Source organism: Pan troglodytes, chromosome 3, assembly GCF_028858775.2.
Source record: "Pan troglodytes isolate AG18354 chromosome 3, NHGRI_mPanTro3-v2.0_pri, whole genome shotgun sequence".
NCBI lineage: Eukaryota > Metazoa > Chordata > Mammalia > Primates > Hominidae > Pan > Pan troglodytes.
In genome coordinates, this window is record NC_072401.2 from 123,109,088 (window position 1) to 123,124,708 (window position 15,621).

Consider the following 15,621-nt stretch of genomic DNA (forward strand, 5'->3'; position numbering starts at 1 on the left):
TAAATAAAAGGCATCCCTGGTGGCTGCAGCCAGGCTAACCTTAGGACAGATAATGGTGCATTCAGGGTAAACTACAGGTGGAGCATATAATGTCGTTAAATCAGATTACCACTTAGGAAATCAACAATGTAGTTTTTAGACCAACAGTTTCTGTAGGAAACAAAATTCCCATGAAGTTAAGAGACAGGTGGGCATGTGTCTATATGGAATTGATGGACAAATTTCCCTTTTGTGAGTGTTTGGTAGCTATCGTTTGAATGTGTCTCCTCCAACATTCAGGTGCTGTCAATGTGGTAGAGTTAACAGGTGGGGTCTTCAAGAGGTGATTAGGCCATGAGGGCTGCTCCCTTGTTAATGGTATTAAGACGCTTATAAAAAAGGCTTCATGCAGCATTCAGCTAGCTTGCTCTTCTACTCTTCTGCCATGTGAGGACGTAGTGTTCCTCCCCTCTAGAGGATGCAGCCCTCACCAGACTACCAAACCTGCTGGTGCCTTGATCTTGGACTTCCCAGCCTCCAGAACTATGAGACAAGAAAGTTTTGTTCTTATAAGTCTCTCCATCTCAGGCATTCTATTATAACAACACAAACGGACTAAGGCACTAGTCGTTCTTAGGTTTTAAACTCTTGAGGACAGAAATATTAATGTTATAGTATATCTCCCTTTCCTACTCCTCCTCCTTGGACTAATTTTTAAATTTGAAGATGTGCTTTATGGCATTAATTACATATTTATAAAGATTGCACAGCTTCAAAGACTTGATGGACTCAGTCCTTTCCATATGGCATACATGTGATGGTCAATCTTTGACTTGATGTAACCTGTACTACAGTGCAAACACTTACTCTACATTAAGTAGTAACCAAAATTGTGGGTGTTTGCATTTTGCTTGTTACACTTTAAAATTCAGCTTAACAGGTCTATTTCCTATGCTTCTAATTCTACTCTTTTTTTTTGAGATAATTATACACGACTTCATGGATTCTGTCGATTCCATTTAATCCACACAAACAGATTTTCCTCCAATGATGTAAAATCCTAATGCAAGTACACAAGGAGCATTTCAAAAAAGAAAGTAAAGCCAGTACAATAATAGCAAGTGAAGGCAAAAAAGCTAATCCCTTTAGGAGATGAGTTTTGGTCTTTTCAATGACTTCGAAATAGGGCAGTGACCTTTATACCTGAAAAGTGTTTTACCTCCTGAAAAATCTCCTTATGTCACTACACCAGTTATGCCCAACTGGATAACATTTGTATGCTGTTTCCTAACTTCAGTGGACCAGCAAATTGAAGTCATAACAAAAATAATACCCTTATTTTGAGTTTTCTGATTTAAAGAGAGAATGCTTGACACAAGAAAATCTCAATCTTTCAATTGGACAATCAGCATTGAGAACAACTGAAATGTTTTTTCTTGCCAAATAACTAATAGATTATAAACTGAACCACTGATCAGGGCAGGTTAAGGAAAACAATCAAATTTTAAACTTAAAAATTAATTCATGTTACACTGTTTTTCATCAAATCAGCCTTCACAAGAACGGTCTTCATGGGAATACTGTTGTGTAAAATCATAGTAGGAACTCTGGATTTGTTTTTAATGATACTGTTAGAGCCACGATTCATACAATTTAAAGGAACATATTCTTGTAAATAAAAACTAGGCAATTAAACTTCTTTTTAAAACTCAATGACTTGTGAAATATAAACCTAAAACTTATATTGCACAGGTTTTCTGGATTTTCAAACTTGCTGAGTGCAAAATGCTCTGTTATCTCTTGGTGCCTGGGGAAGACCAGGACAAGAGGCCACACAGTGCAGGACACAGGACTGTGCCGGCCAGCACACCCATTCCAACGTCTCAGTGGTGTATTTACCACTCTCTCATTGCATTTCTTTAATTCTGGGCTTCCCCTGCACACTTTTTGCACAGAAAGTGGATACACAATGGATGCTTTTATCCTGTTTATATTGCTGCATGTTTCTTTTTAGGATGGCTTTTCTACATTTAAATCTAATCCTACTATTGAGGAAATATTAATAGGAGAGCAGAAACGAAGAACTCAGGAAATGTTCTCCTTCTCTTTCTGAGAGCCCAGTTTTCCAGATTCAATGGTCTACCAAGCTCTAGTATCTTTTGTCAAAAACTTTCTCACAATAGACATAGCTCACGGTGAAGTAGGTAGAACTTTGGTTATTTCTATGGTGGGGAGTGGATTAATGTTCAGCTGCACATCACAGAGCAGGATAGAGGCAGAGTCAGAATTAGAACTCAAGACTTTTGGCGGGGGGCAAATAGTCCATTATTCTAATTAAACAAAATTAGTGTTTTTGCCTAAAATTTAATTTTCTTGTACCCATTTTCAGAAAATCAAATTTCATCTTCCAGTGTATTCCATTCTCTTTTCAGAGAATAATATAGGTATTTCTATAAATAGTAATAGTGTTCACTATCCTTCCAGTTTTATAATTTACCTTACAGACCCCTTAAAAATGATTTTAGGCTGGACGCAGTGGCTCACACCTATAATCCTAGCACTCTGAGAGGCTGAGGTGGGCGGATCACTTGAGGTCAGGAGTTCAAGACCAGCCTGGCCAACATGGTAAAACCCCGTCTCTACTAAAAAAACAAAAATTAGCCAGGCATGGATGATGGGTGCCTGTAATCCCAGCTACTCGGGAGGCTGAGGCAGGAAAATTGCTTGAACCTGGGAGGTGGAGGTTGCAGTGAGCCGATATCTCGCCACTGCACTCAAGCCTGGGAGACAGAGTGAGACTCCATTTCAAAAAAAAGAAAAAAAAACAGATTTTAGGATGAATAATCTTCAAAATCCATTCCCTGTTAGTAAAGATGCAGGCAGATGGTTACTCTTTTACTATCAGCATTGAGAATTGTAAATTTTTATTCTTTGTTAGTTTAAGAGAAGGAAAATGGTATTTGTACATTAGTATACGTTTATCACTAAAAGGTCTGAAAATTTTAAATATGCATGTTAGCCATTTGAATTTTCTCTTCTGTGACATGCCTATTCAAATCTTTTGCTGATTTTTCTACAGGGCCCTGGATGTTTTCCTTACAAATTTGTTTGAGCTCTTGGGATATTAAGAAGATCAATCTTTTGTGAGTTACAATCGAAAAAACATTTTTCCTAGTATGCCCTTCACTTTTTTGTTTATAATCTTTCTGATGTCATACAGAGGTTTTAAATTATATGTGGCCAGATTATTTGCATTTTTGCTTGGAGATTTCTTCGCTTTTATATGAGAAAGTCCTTTCCAACATAAACATTAAATTCATGGTCATGTATCTCCTATTCTGGTGTTTTATATATTCATTTTCTGGATTAACTGTCCTTGAGTTCTGTAAGGCCTGCGTTGAACTCATGCCTTGATTTCTAGGAAAGACCAGAGCTCTGGGAATCCTGAGCCCAGTTAGAAGATAATAGACTCAGAACCAGAGCTGGGAGTAGGTCTTGGGCAGAGGATAGAAAAAAGACTTCCTGAGTTTCATATGCGGCCAATATGGCTTACAATTAGATAAGAATGGTTTCCTTGGTGGAATTATCGGTTGATTTGAATAAATATGAGTTTATTATGTTATCAGGGTGTGGGGGAGTCCATAACATATAAAGTTACTTTGAAATCCCAATGGCTTGCATATGGCTGTGGACTACCTCTGTGCCAGAGTGGGCAGGGTTTGTGCATCATTATAACCCAAGATGTGGTTTTGCTTGGAGACTAGAAATGAGATGGTGGGAAAAGGAAGCAGCAGGAGTGGGTGGGGTGATATTTTTCCTCCTTGTGAGAGTGAAGATGGGTGAGTGTTGACTGAAAATGAAGGAAGCCTTTGTTTTTTGTTTTGTTGTTTTTTGTTTTTTTTTTTGAGTCGGAGTCTCGCTCTGTCGCCCAGGCTGCAGTGCAGTGGCGCGATCTCGGCTCACTACAAGCTCCGCCTCCCGGGTTCATGCCATTCTCCTGCCTCAGCCTCCCTAGTAGCTGCAACTACAGGTGCCTGCCACCACGACCGTCTAATTTTTTTGTATGTTTTTTAGTAGAGACAGGGTTTCACCATGTTAGCCAGGATGGTCTCGATCTCCTGACCTTGTGATCCACCTGCCTCGGCCCCCCAAAGTGCTGGGATTACAGGTGTGAGCCACTGCGCCCGGCCATGAAGGAAGCCTTTGAAAGGAAGAAAGAAAGGAGAAATTGGGGCTTTGCAAGTATTCTAGAATAGAATTCTTACACACATTTATTATTCTAGAACAGAATTCTTACATACATTTATTATTCAAGAATAGAATTCTTACACACAGTTATTGAGTGAAGATTCCAAATCAAAGACTCTAATTAATACTCCTTTTATAGCATAAAACAAACAAAACCAGAAAAGTTTGCAAAAGTCCTAAATCTCCTTACAGTTCTAACTTTTTTGTTGTTGCCTGATGGTTGACTGATACCAATTTATTACTAACGACACCTCATACTTTGTAACCTACATGCCAATTTATTTAAAATTGACATGCAGGAAGACATAAACTCTGCAAGGCAGTTTAGTTGACTGAAGCACAAGTGTAGATGAGCTGTCTCTGCTCATATAACACTTCCAAAGCAATGATAAACAACAAGTGACAACTGAAATCAATTCTCTCAGGTGCCAAAGAAAAGATATACATATTGCAGGATGTGTGAATATATGTCCAGACAATTTTCTAAAAAACAGTTTACTATCAATCTTGCTCAAAACTATCCTTTTCCCTCAATATATTAATAACAAAACCTCAACTAGCAAGAATGCTCTGAGAGGGCAATCTAGCCAATTTAATTATCTTGTAACATACTTTCCTTGAAAAGTTGTTTTATTTCAATCTTTACTGAGAATCTTCACATTTGACTATCTTATGAAGTAGAGATCTGCCATTAATGGTTGACCAAAATCTTGCAAATACTATGTGTAGAAGTTTTCTACATTGTGGTAGTAGAATTATGTGTGTCAGAAGAGAGAGAGACAGAAAGGAGGGGAGAGAGAAAGAGGAGAAAGAGACAGAGAGACAGAGAGAGAGAGAGAGAGAGAGAGAGAGAGAGATTTCCCCATCCTCACTTGCTGCTAGGGTGCAAACATTGGCTTAGGTTCCACTGATCAGAGGCATTTTGACCAGTGGAAGGGGCCATATGAAAACAGGCAGGATGCAGAGCATCCTTTCTATGCTGATATGGGAGCAGCAGAGGCAGAATTGTTCTGTTTGGGCCACAGAAACTCCCTTAACAGGTCAGCGCTGTGCCTGGTTCTGGGTGAGGTTTTTGGAAGCACAGCTTAGATAAGCTTGTTCCTCTACCTCTTCTTAGGATTCTGTGAGCTTCCTCAATATCACTTACTAAATTCCTTCCTGCCTAAATCAACTCCTCTTACTAAGGACTTGATTCAGTACAAGGGGCATGAAATCTGTCTTTGACGAGTGAGGATTAACTAGCTTAAGAGTCATCACTCTGGGTATGAATTTTCATAATGTAGAAATGTTATTATTAATAGCTAATACTTATTGAGAAATCACCATGTACTACTGTGTGCTAATTACATGCATTATCTCATGCAATCCTTAAACAAATGAATAAGTAGGTACAACTATTGTCTTCACTTTACTAGTGAGCAGATGGAGGCTTGGATGGTTAGGTGACTTGCTCATGGTCACACAGGAGCACATGGCGAGGTCAGGACATGAATCCTTACAGGTTGGCTCTAGTGCCTGTCCTCTTAAGCACCATGTCACACTGCAGAAAAGACAGAACACTTGGCTCTTTGTAAATTGACCAACTTCATAAAACCAGAGCTGATAACAGTTTATTTCTTTGTGATTTATCAGTTTCTCTTAAAGTACAAGAAAGTCTGTTATATAACATGTATAAAGTATTGGATTCTGGATAACTGAGATATTTATTATTGTGAAACATTATAACTACAATTTTTGTGAATTATTTAAAAGCCCCATACAAGTTAGCAAATAGATACACATAACAGTTTTTCTGCAATAATCAGAGTAAAAAAATCATAATTTTTATTTCTGGCACCTGCATGACCAACTCCTTAGTTATGTGACCTTAGACATGTCATTGAAGCTTGGCAATCCTCAGTTTCCTTGTAGAATAGAAACCCCATCATCTATCTGATGTATTTTATAGATAAAATGAATAATAACATAGACTTGCTGCAAGGATTCACATAACAATGTAAAAATGCCTTACAAAAATGTATACAAGTAACAGCATTATTAATTGTATTGTAATTAACAGTTTACAGAGTGCTTTTGCATATCTTAACTCATTTAAATTCCACCAAAACCCTGAGATAGATAAGAGATATTATCCTCCTTGTACATGAGGGAACTGAAATTTAAAAATTTATGACTTATTCAAGGTCCCACCATGGGTAAAAAGTAGAAAGGATCAGAAGCTACACATTTAACTTGCAACTTTACCCCCCACAAAAAACTCTTTTATCAATAGCATCTATTTTTTTATTTTATTTTTTGAGACAAGGTCTTGCTTGCTCTGTTACCCAGGCTGGAATGCAGTGGTGCTATCATTGTTCACTGCAGCTTCAAATCTCCTGGGCTCAAGTGATCTTCCTGCCTCAGCCTCCGGAGTAGCTGGAACTACAGGCACGTGCCACCATGCCTGGCTAATTTTTAAATTTTAAGTAGAGACAGGGTCTCGCTATGTTGCCCAGCTGGTCTTGAACGCCTGGCCTCAAGTGATCCTCCTGCTTCAGCCTCCCAAAGCGCTGGGATTACAGGCCCCAAAGTGCTGGGATTACAGGCACATGCCATCATGCCCAGCTAATTTTGTTTATTTTTTGTAGAGACACAGTCTCATTATGTTGCCCAGCCTACTAGCATCTAGTCTTATTATTTTAATAATTTTCCTAGGATTATGGCATAGTTTGTATCACATGTTTATTCTAATATGGCACTAGATGAAAGTAGGCCCACTCACCTTTTTGACTTCATACTTAATGGCAAGTTTGACACGACTTAATGAAGCTTTGTGCCTGTGTACCTCCAGAGGCTCTGCTGATTCCAGATCTCCATTCAGAATGGCTTCTACCTCTTCTGAGTCTCGGCAGAGATCCAGCACACCCACTACAAAGTCTTTGCATTGCATGGAGAGCTTCCGATAGTCATTCTAAGAACAAGAGGTTTAGTGTTTTAACACAAATAATTTGCTTTTATTCAGTGGAAAGTATTTGGGTGAATTAGAAAAAGGTATCCCTTCTTTTGGGGGTAGAAAGCTGCAGCCTACCTGGATGCAAGGCTTGTTGAGCTGAATACAGGCTGGATCTGCACCCACCCAACCCTTTAGCCAGGTTTCCTTCTGCTGCAACCAGCCCAACCATCCGAGATATTTCTGAAAATGGCATGATTATAATCTCACTTATATGTGGAATCTAAAAAAGTCATACTCAGAGAATAGAAAAGTGGCTACCAGAGGCAGGGGGTGGGAGTAGGAGGCAGGGTGAAGTAGAGATGGAATGAGGAGATATTGGTCAAAGTGAACAAAGTTTCATTTAGACAGAAGAAATAAGTTTTTGAGATCTATCTGCACGGCACAGTGACTATAGCTTTAATACTGTACTATATACTTCAAAATTGATGAGTAAATTTCAAATGTCTCACTACCACAAAAAGTAACGTGAGATGACAGATATGTTAATTAGCTTGATTTAATCATTTCACATTGTATACATACATCGAAGCATCCCATGGTACCTATGGTACCCCATAAATATATACAATAATTATTTGTCAATTAAAAAATTTAAAAAGCATTTACTCAAAAAAGTATATGCCAAAAGACCAAAGGATCAAAGAGTTTTCTCTCTTTTGTACAAACAATAGTTCTTGTAAAGCCAAAACAAGACCATTTCTACATTGGAAATTTTTCTATAATGGCAATTTTTCTAAAATGGCAATTTGATGTAGAAGATCAACTACATGTGATATGAAAGTTGTCAAAACTAAGTCAACTGTGTTAAAAACACCACAAAACAAAAAAAACCTGACTAATAGAGTCAGAGAAGGCCACGAAGGGAGGGTTCTCACACATAAAACTATCACAAAAGACTGCAAAAACCATAACCTTGCATAAAGGCCATGGCAACCTTACACAAAAAATACCTCCGTGAGGACATCTGCCCAGCAACTGCCTGTACAACTTTGGACTGGCTCCGCCTTTGTTATTGTTCCTGGAGTGTAACCCTCCTCACTTTTCCTTTAAAAACCTTGTCTTTCTTTACCTCCCTGAATACACACATAGTTTACCATGTCACTTGTATTTGCACTGCAATGTTATATTCCCAAATAAATATGATTTTCTATTTTTTTCGTTTTCTTTTTTTTTTTTTTAGATGGAGTCTTGCTCTGTCATCCAGGCTGGAGTACAGTGGCACGATCTTGGCTCACTGCAACCTCCGCCTCCTGGGTTCAAGCAATTCTCCTACCTCAGCCTCCTGAGTAGCTGGGATTATAGGCATGTGCCACCACACCCGGCTATCTTTTGTATTTTCAGTAGAGATGGGGTTTCACCATATTGGCCAGACTGGTCTTGAACTCCTGACCTCAAATGATCCACCCACCTGGGCCTCCCAAAGTGCTGGGATTACAGGCTTGAGTCACCGCACCCGGCCTCATTTTCTTTTAGAGAACCTCTCTCTCTGTTATTTAGGTTGACAGTGAAAAATAACTTGTCCAGTTCATTATCCCTTGCCTTACTGGAGACATTGCTTCTCAAAGTGTAGTCCTCAGACCAGCAGCATCAGCAGCACCTGGGCATGTGTTAGAAATGCAAATTCTCAGACCCCAGCCCACATGTCCTGATTTAGAAACTGAGGAAGGGCCCAGCAATCTCTGTGTGTTTTCACACACCCTTCAGATGATTCTGATACATGTTATGTTTGAGAATAACTGGTTTATAGCGAATGTAGAGAGGTAGATGGATACCCACCTGTATACAGAGGGTTTTTTGTTTGTTTGTTTGTCTGAAGGGCATATTATTGTGCCCTGCAGAACTAGAAGAAGAGAAATATATCACTGTATGTAACTGAATTCTCAAGGGTTACAGAATTCAGTACCTGAGAGAAAAATTTCCAGGCCACTGGAACTAACACCTTGCTAAAAATAATCCGTGAATCTTTAATTTCATTTGCATATTTATACACTGCCATGGACTGCCATAAGGAAGTCAGTTGGTAGCATTCCTTGTTGCCTTCTGAATGGAGCTTTATTTCTAGTCCATTTGTTCTAATGAAGGTGTCAATGACCATCTCCTGAGAAAGTATCTCATTTTTGGAGACCCCAGTTCTACTTTTATGACTTTCACTAAAATTCTAGCCTATTAGGAAAGGTAACCAGATAATAATCTAATGTGAAACGCTTGAGGAAAACAGAATTCCCCATTGTAACATGTCCTGAGACACTGTATGTGTCCATATTACTAAGTAATATTTGGCTCAGCAGAATTACTGGGCTTCCAAAAATCATACTTTAAAAAAGACGTGAAAAATTTCAATTTTTTTCCTTTAAATAATTAACGTGATTTGATGAGCAAAACCACGTCATCAGCTAAAATAAACAAGAAGAAGAGAGACTGTTTAAAGGCTACACAGATTAGAATAGTTTCCATTTCAGATATGAGAAATTCAGATAAAGAACAGTTACAGTTAATCCTTTTCCCTTCGTAAGGGAACAGATAAAATGAATAAAACTTCAATCTTTAGTTTCCATTCAAGTTGGTACCATGCAACTGATAAAATTAATAAAATGTTCAGTCTCTGGTTTCTGTGCAGAGTGTCAGTTAAATATCCATCTGCTTTCCATTCCTGAAAGACTAATGAAACATTTTATTATAGCATCCAGAAGAAGTATTAAATCCATGCCTGTTTCCATATAAAGCTTCCCTTTTAATATAATTTTTTTAGATGAAATTTCCTCATGTTATTCTTCAGTTCAGACTGTTCTGTAAGATTTGGTACAACATAGGGTGGTCATTTCTCCACTGATCAGAAATAAAAAGAGGCTACTTTCCGTGCTTTGAAGAACACTTAGTACCCACATCTGTAGTAATACCTAAATAATGACTCATTACCTATAAAATTATAGTCTATAAACTGTTTAGTTTTAAGGAAAGCTTTTTTCACACCCACTGAAAGATCAATAAAGATCAAAAAAACTGATAATCAAACATGTTGCAAGGACAGCACTATTTGTTTTTATAACAATTTAAACATTTCCCACTTGAAGAAGTCTGTTGCCAGAGTGCAGAAAATAATCAGAGCTGGAGATAATGGTGATTTCTTTTGTTATAGTCATTGGATACCATTTTTTAAACCTATGCAGAGTTCCGTGGGAAAGATGGAGAACTCCAGCTAAGAACAGCCTCTCTTCAGCTGCAAAAGCAACCATCTATGTAAAGTTCACATTGACTGTTAGTTCCATCTTGAGGCCGCATTGACTGTTAATTCCACCATGTTACTTCACAGATCAGACCATTTGTCTGGTCTACATTTTCTAATAAGTTTATCTTAAGTTAGTTTTGCATAATGGTCTTTAATATACTGCTCATCTATTACCACAGCCCTCCACAGTTAGCTGGTGGACCTACTGCACACCTTATAGAGCAGAACTTAAAACCCTAAGGATCTGCTCAAGCCAGAGGAAGAACAATGAAGTTCAGTCTTCATCACAATCTATCTACAGGTTCTGCACACTCCTTTTAATGTATATGTTTAATTACCATTCTAATCCTTTTTTATCCTGAAGAGGAAAACTGAAATTCAACTCTTAACAGGCTTGGTTCTGTCAGGCTCTCTCCCTAATAACAAAAGAGGCAAGTTATCATACTGATTAAAAGCATAGAGTCTGAAGCCAGACTTCCTGGGTTCAAATACTGCTTTACCACCTACTAGCTGTGTGATATTGTGGAATTCACTTTACCTCTCTGACATGAATAATCCTACCCAATATTGGTACTATGAGGATTAAATGCTTAGAATGTGTTTGGTACAAATTAGGTGCTAAGAAGTGCTTCAATATTACCAGGTACATTATATTAGATATAATACCTACGACTGGGACTCAAGACACTCAAATCTAGGCTTAACATATGAAATGTTGCCTACAGCCTTTGTTTTCTCTTTTACAAATGAAAGATGATTCCTAGAGTATTTTCCTGCTATAAAATGTCACCTTGCTTTTGGATTATATTCATTTTTTTTCTTCCTTACAGCTGTAGTGTGATATAAGGTGAAATTGTTTTTTTACTTTAAGGAGAGGAAAACTGAGGCACAGGGAAGCAAACACCTCTCCCCACTTCTTTATTTTTACAAAAAAGGTGCGTCATTGACTCAGTCAGAACTAGAAAATTTCAATTTGCGTCCTCACAGCTTAATAAATGACTGGCTTCCTTGCCACTGACATTTTGGAGGATTAGACCAAGAGTCTATCTTTCCAATATTCTGTTTCTCAGAATAGCTTCAAACAGCATTTGCACATCCAAAATATTTCTTTAATAACCTGTCACCGAGCTATCCTCCATTAATTTATCTAAATCTGTATCCTAGAATATTTGACCTCTTAGGGTATTGACCTTCACATGTTTTAAACACCATACCTACTGTATTCCTCAAAGAAATGTGAAAACTGCAGAGTGGCTGAGAATCTTCTCTGAAGCATCTAAATAATGGCAATTTCGGGGGTGAGATACTAGATATTACAGGCCATTGATAAGATAAAATAAATATAGGTGTCTTAAAAGGAAAAAAATCACCTCTTTTTCACTAGGAAACAATTTTTTTTTTTAATTTCAAGGCTAATACTTTGAGCTCAAAGTCCCCATGGGAAGAATATAGCAACACCATGGAATAGGGCAAATTAGGTTACCTGCTTGTCTCAGAAATGAGCTTCACTTTTGCTGCCCTTTCAGAGCTCAGAGTCTCTGGGTCAGTGCTATGAAAGCACTATTTTCTCTGTCTGTCTAAAGCCCTGACAGACGGACATGAACATGGGATAAGAGGGGAGAAAGGTGAAAGAAAGGCAGATAAGAAAGGAATAACAAGGACAGGTAAAAATGAGAAAGAAAAGGCACATTGAGTTAGGGGAGAGAGACATGAAGTCCTTGGAGACTATAATTTCTAAAGAACTGTCCTAATTTTGGCTCAGAGAGGGCTATCTTGCTACACAAGCACTTTCCATATAATCTAGAAAAAAGAACTGGGAGATTTAGATGATTTTTGCTTAACCTTATAGATATTTGGCAGCTTTATGGATGTTCTCTAGAATTCAACTGTGTTTTCTCTCTTTTTGCCTCTTTATTTGTGATATTTCCCCACCCCTGAAAGGTTATCAGAGGTGACCCTTTAAGTCAGAATAAAGGAGATTCTAAGCATTACCAATATGGACTTAGCCAGCTTCAGGGTAAAACTATGAATAACAAATTCTCTTACCATGGTTGCACTGAGCTGACGACTCTGGGTGGAATTGCAAACATCACCATCTTTAGTAAATTATTAAAACACGACCTTAGAAAATATTCCCTTTTATAGAATCTCTTGCAGACTTTCAGTATATATCAAGAAAAATGTGTAAAAACAAGATTTGTGTGGCATTTGAAATAGTGGCAAATAAATGTTTAGAATTATGTTTTAATTACTGTTTCAAAACAACAAAGTGATATTTACAAGTGCTTTACCTAAATGCTTTTCTACTGTCTCTAAACGGAATTTGGAGTTTTCAACTTGCTCTGAGATCTAAAAAAAAAAAAAAAACAAACAAAAAAAAACATTTTGGGTCCAAGTAAATAAATCTTTTCAAATACCACATAATCAATCTCTTCAAAGGGATTAGATATAAGGTAAGACTTACTTTCTTCTTTGTATTTTCCCTTTTTTGGAAAATGCTTACAATAAATGTGTGTAGCTTTTACATCAGAAAAATATTTTAATGGGTTAACAAAATTACAGTAAGTCCAGATCTCCACTGGGACAAAATGAGCATTGATGGATATCCAGGGAATTTTGTGTGTATGGAAAAGGGATGGGACCACTTTCCCACCATTTTCTTGCAACACCGGGGCAAAGTATATTTTCTGTATCCTGAATTATATTGCTAGTTGCATTTGTGTAAATCTCAGTAACTATAAAAACCATATTCAGATGTGAAAGAATAATCACGTTTTCTGTGATCTGACACCATAACACTAAACTAAAAAGATTAACTTAGCATCTAGAAAATAATTCAAGGAATTGATGTCTACAATCGTCTTTTTAGATGGGAAATGGGAGACAAGAAGCTGCCAAAAACAGTCTAAATAATATTGATCAGAACTATGAAATACCCAGATTTAGTAGCCAGAACCAATCAAAACGCATAGGAGGAGGTAGCAACTGATTAAAAAATAAAATGATCTGTCATTAATATATAATTTTTATACAAATAAATAATACTGCTTGATTGAAAATAATATCCAGAAAAAAAGTTCACTTATTAAAAAAAATCTCTTAAAGCAAATCACTTTGCTGTCCTCATATTTCTAGATTGAACTGACATCTACGGCTCACCACTCTGAATATACATTTGTGGAATTCAGGGAGAGGCATTTTGTCATATCAGTGAAGTGACTTTAATAGTATTTTTTATTGGTCTTTTGACTTTTGATTCTAAAGGGATACACAAATGCTTGGGCCAATGAACAGTGCATTCAAAACTAACACTATCGTGGAGATGGAATAGGAGCTTGCTCCGTCCAGTCCACCACAGACCTAGTATTGCAGGACATCCAGACACGGTACACTCCCTCAGGGGAAATAAAGCAAACATATTACTTATGTGCTACCATACAACTAACTACAAAACAGGAGGAAGGATTTGGAAGACAAAAAGTCACACCCAAACCCTCCTTTTAGCAAAAAGGGGAGAAATCTTGAGTTTTATTTAATGCTTACCCAACACAGAGCGGCACCATAATTATAGCTCTCTGATCCAGAATACTGGATCCCCAAAGCGAATTTGTCACAGCACCATCATTGAGAGGGAGAAAGAAAACATTAGATGAGGTCTGAATGACGTTCTCAGTCCCTCGTGATTTCACATTCACTGGGCAAAACCGAATGTGGAGCGAACAGTGGCAGAGCGGGCCAGGCAGCAGCGGGGAAGTTGGGTGAGCACACAGAGCAGCCGGGGTAGAGCGCAAAGCTTACCTTGAACTCCTTCTCTATGTTGGCCAGCTTGGCCAGCTCGTTGCTGAGCTCTAGGGCCGTAAGCACCGGGTCCTCGCTGGACAATGAGAGGTAAGCCGGGCTGGCCAGCCCCTTGTAGGCATTGATCCTCGAGCGTGAGTGGCTGAAGGAGTCGTGCCTCTGCTTCTCCATGCAGTCCCCGCACTTGCAGAAATAGTCGTGCGGCCGCTCGATCCTGGCACCCTTCATCAGCAGCATGTGCACCACTTCGTATTTCTGGCAGTGCGCCGCCAGGATGATGGGGGTGATGTCCGGCGAGAAGCGCGTGCCGTCCTCGTCGTAAGCGTAGAAGTCGTCGTCCTGCAGCTCCTGCTCACAGGGGCTCAGAGTGAGACGCTTGCTGGCCGCGAAGCCAGGGTGGTTGAGGATGGCCTCTACGATGCGCACGTAGCCCTTGCTGATGGCGAGCAGCAGGGCGTCGCCAATGCGCGCCAGGTTCTCCTTCTTGAGCAGCAGCTCGGTCACCTCCAGGTGCTCGTTGCCCACAGCCAGCTGCAGCGCGTTCTGGCCCATGTAGTCCACGCAGTTGACGTTCAGCGTCTTGGACTCCTCCAGCATCTTGCGCACCACTGGGATGTTGCCGTACTCGGCGGCGTCGAGGAAGCGCTCCTCCTCGGCGGTGAGGCTGGTGCCGCGGTCATTGAACATGAAGGCCGGGCCCCTGACAGCCTGGCGCCGGCCCTTCTCCCGCATCACTGTCATGCGTCTCAGGGATGGGCTTCCCTCCATGGACCTAATCAGTAGCAACGATAAAACAACTGTAGAATATTAGGGCATATTCCTTCCTTTCACATGTCAGGGCCCTTTCTGGAATACACACTACCCACTGCAAACCTCTGGCTGCAGGGGTCGGCTCAGTTGCTAGCGATACCGTTGCTAACTACTCGCCTGAAAGTGACACCTGTGATCTAACCCTGGCTGCTAGATCCCAGAAGGAAGCCGGTAGCCCTTCAGAACAAAAGCTCCTATTCTCTAGAAAATGATATTCAGATGGAATAATAATAAAAATTTCCATATACCCATGCCTTCCTTGTGACCCTAGTAAAGATGGAACTCATCGTACCTTCCGCTCTTAAAAGTCTTGGACATTGAGGCTTGCAGGTACTTGACATTCAAGTACTAGGCTTGAAGACTAAGAGAAGTTAATTTTTTAAAGAATGAGGCCAAAACACTCCTGCCAAGTCATTGCATCCTTTTAACTAAATAAAATCATTGACCCTCAGCCCCCTACAAAAGCACAGGATTTAGGCCAAGTATCATGTTGCAGGATCTTAGTTTCATCTTTTTCTCTTTATTTTAAAATTTTTGTTTATTTAAATACTTTTTTAGAGACAGGGTC

At 39.1% G+C, this 15,621-nt stretch overlaps 1 protein-coding gene across 5 annotated transcripts in view; it reads right to left on the reverse strand.

The window, feature by feature from the left end:
- Positions 1-15,621, reverse strand: part of TRPC3 (transient receptor potential cation channel subfamily C member 3) — a 72,425-nt gene that overhangs the window by 38,124 nt on the left and 18,680 nt on the right. For all 5 annotated transcript variants that reach the window (XM_063809819.1, XM_063809820.1, XM_054683355.2 and 2 more), the window contains exons 2-3: positions 14,244-15,015; positions 6,989-7,177 (exon numbers count right to left, since the gene is read on the reverse strand). In XM_063809819.1, coding sequence (XP_063665889.1) covers positions 6,989-7,177; positions 14,244-15,015 — 961 coding nt within the window. The remainder of the gene's footprint in view (positions 1-6,988; positions 7,178-14,243; positions 15,016-15,621) is intronic.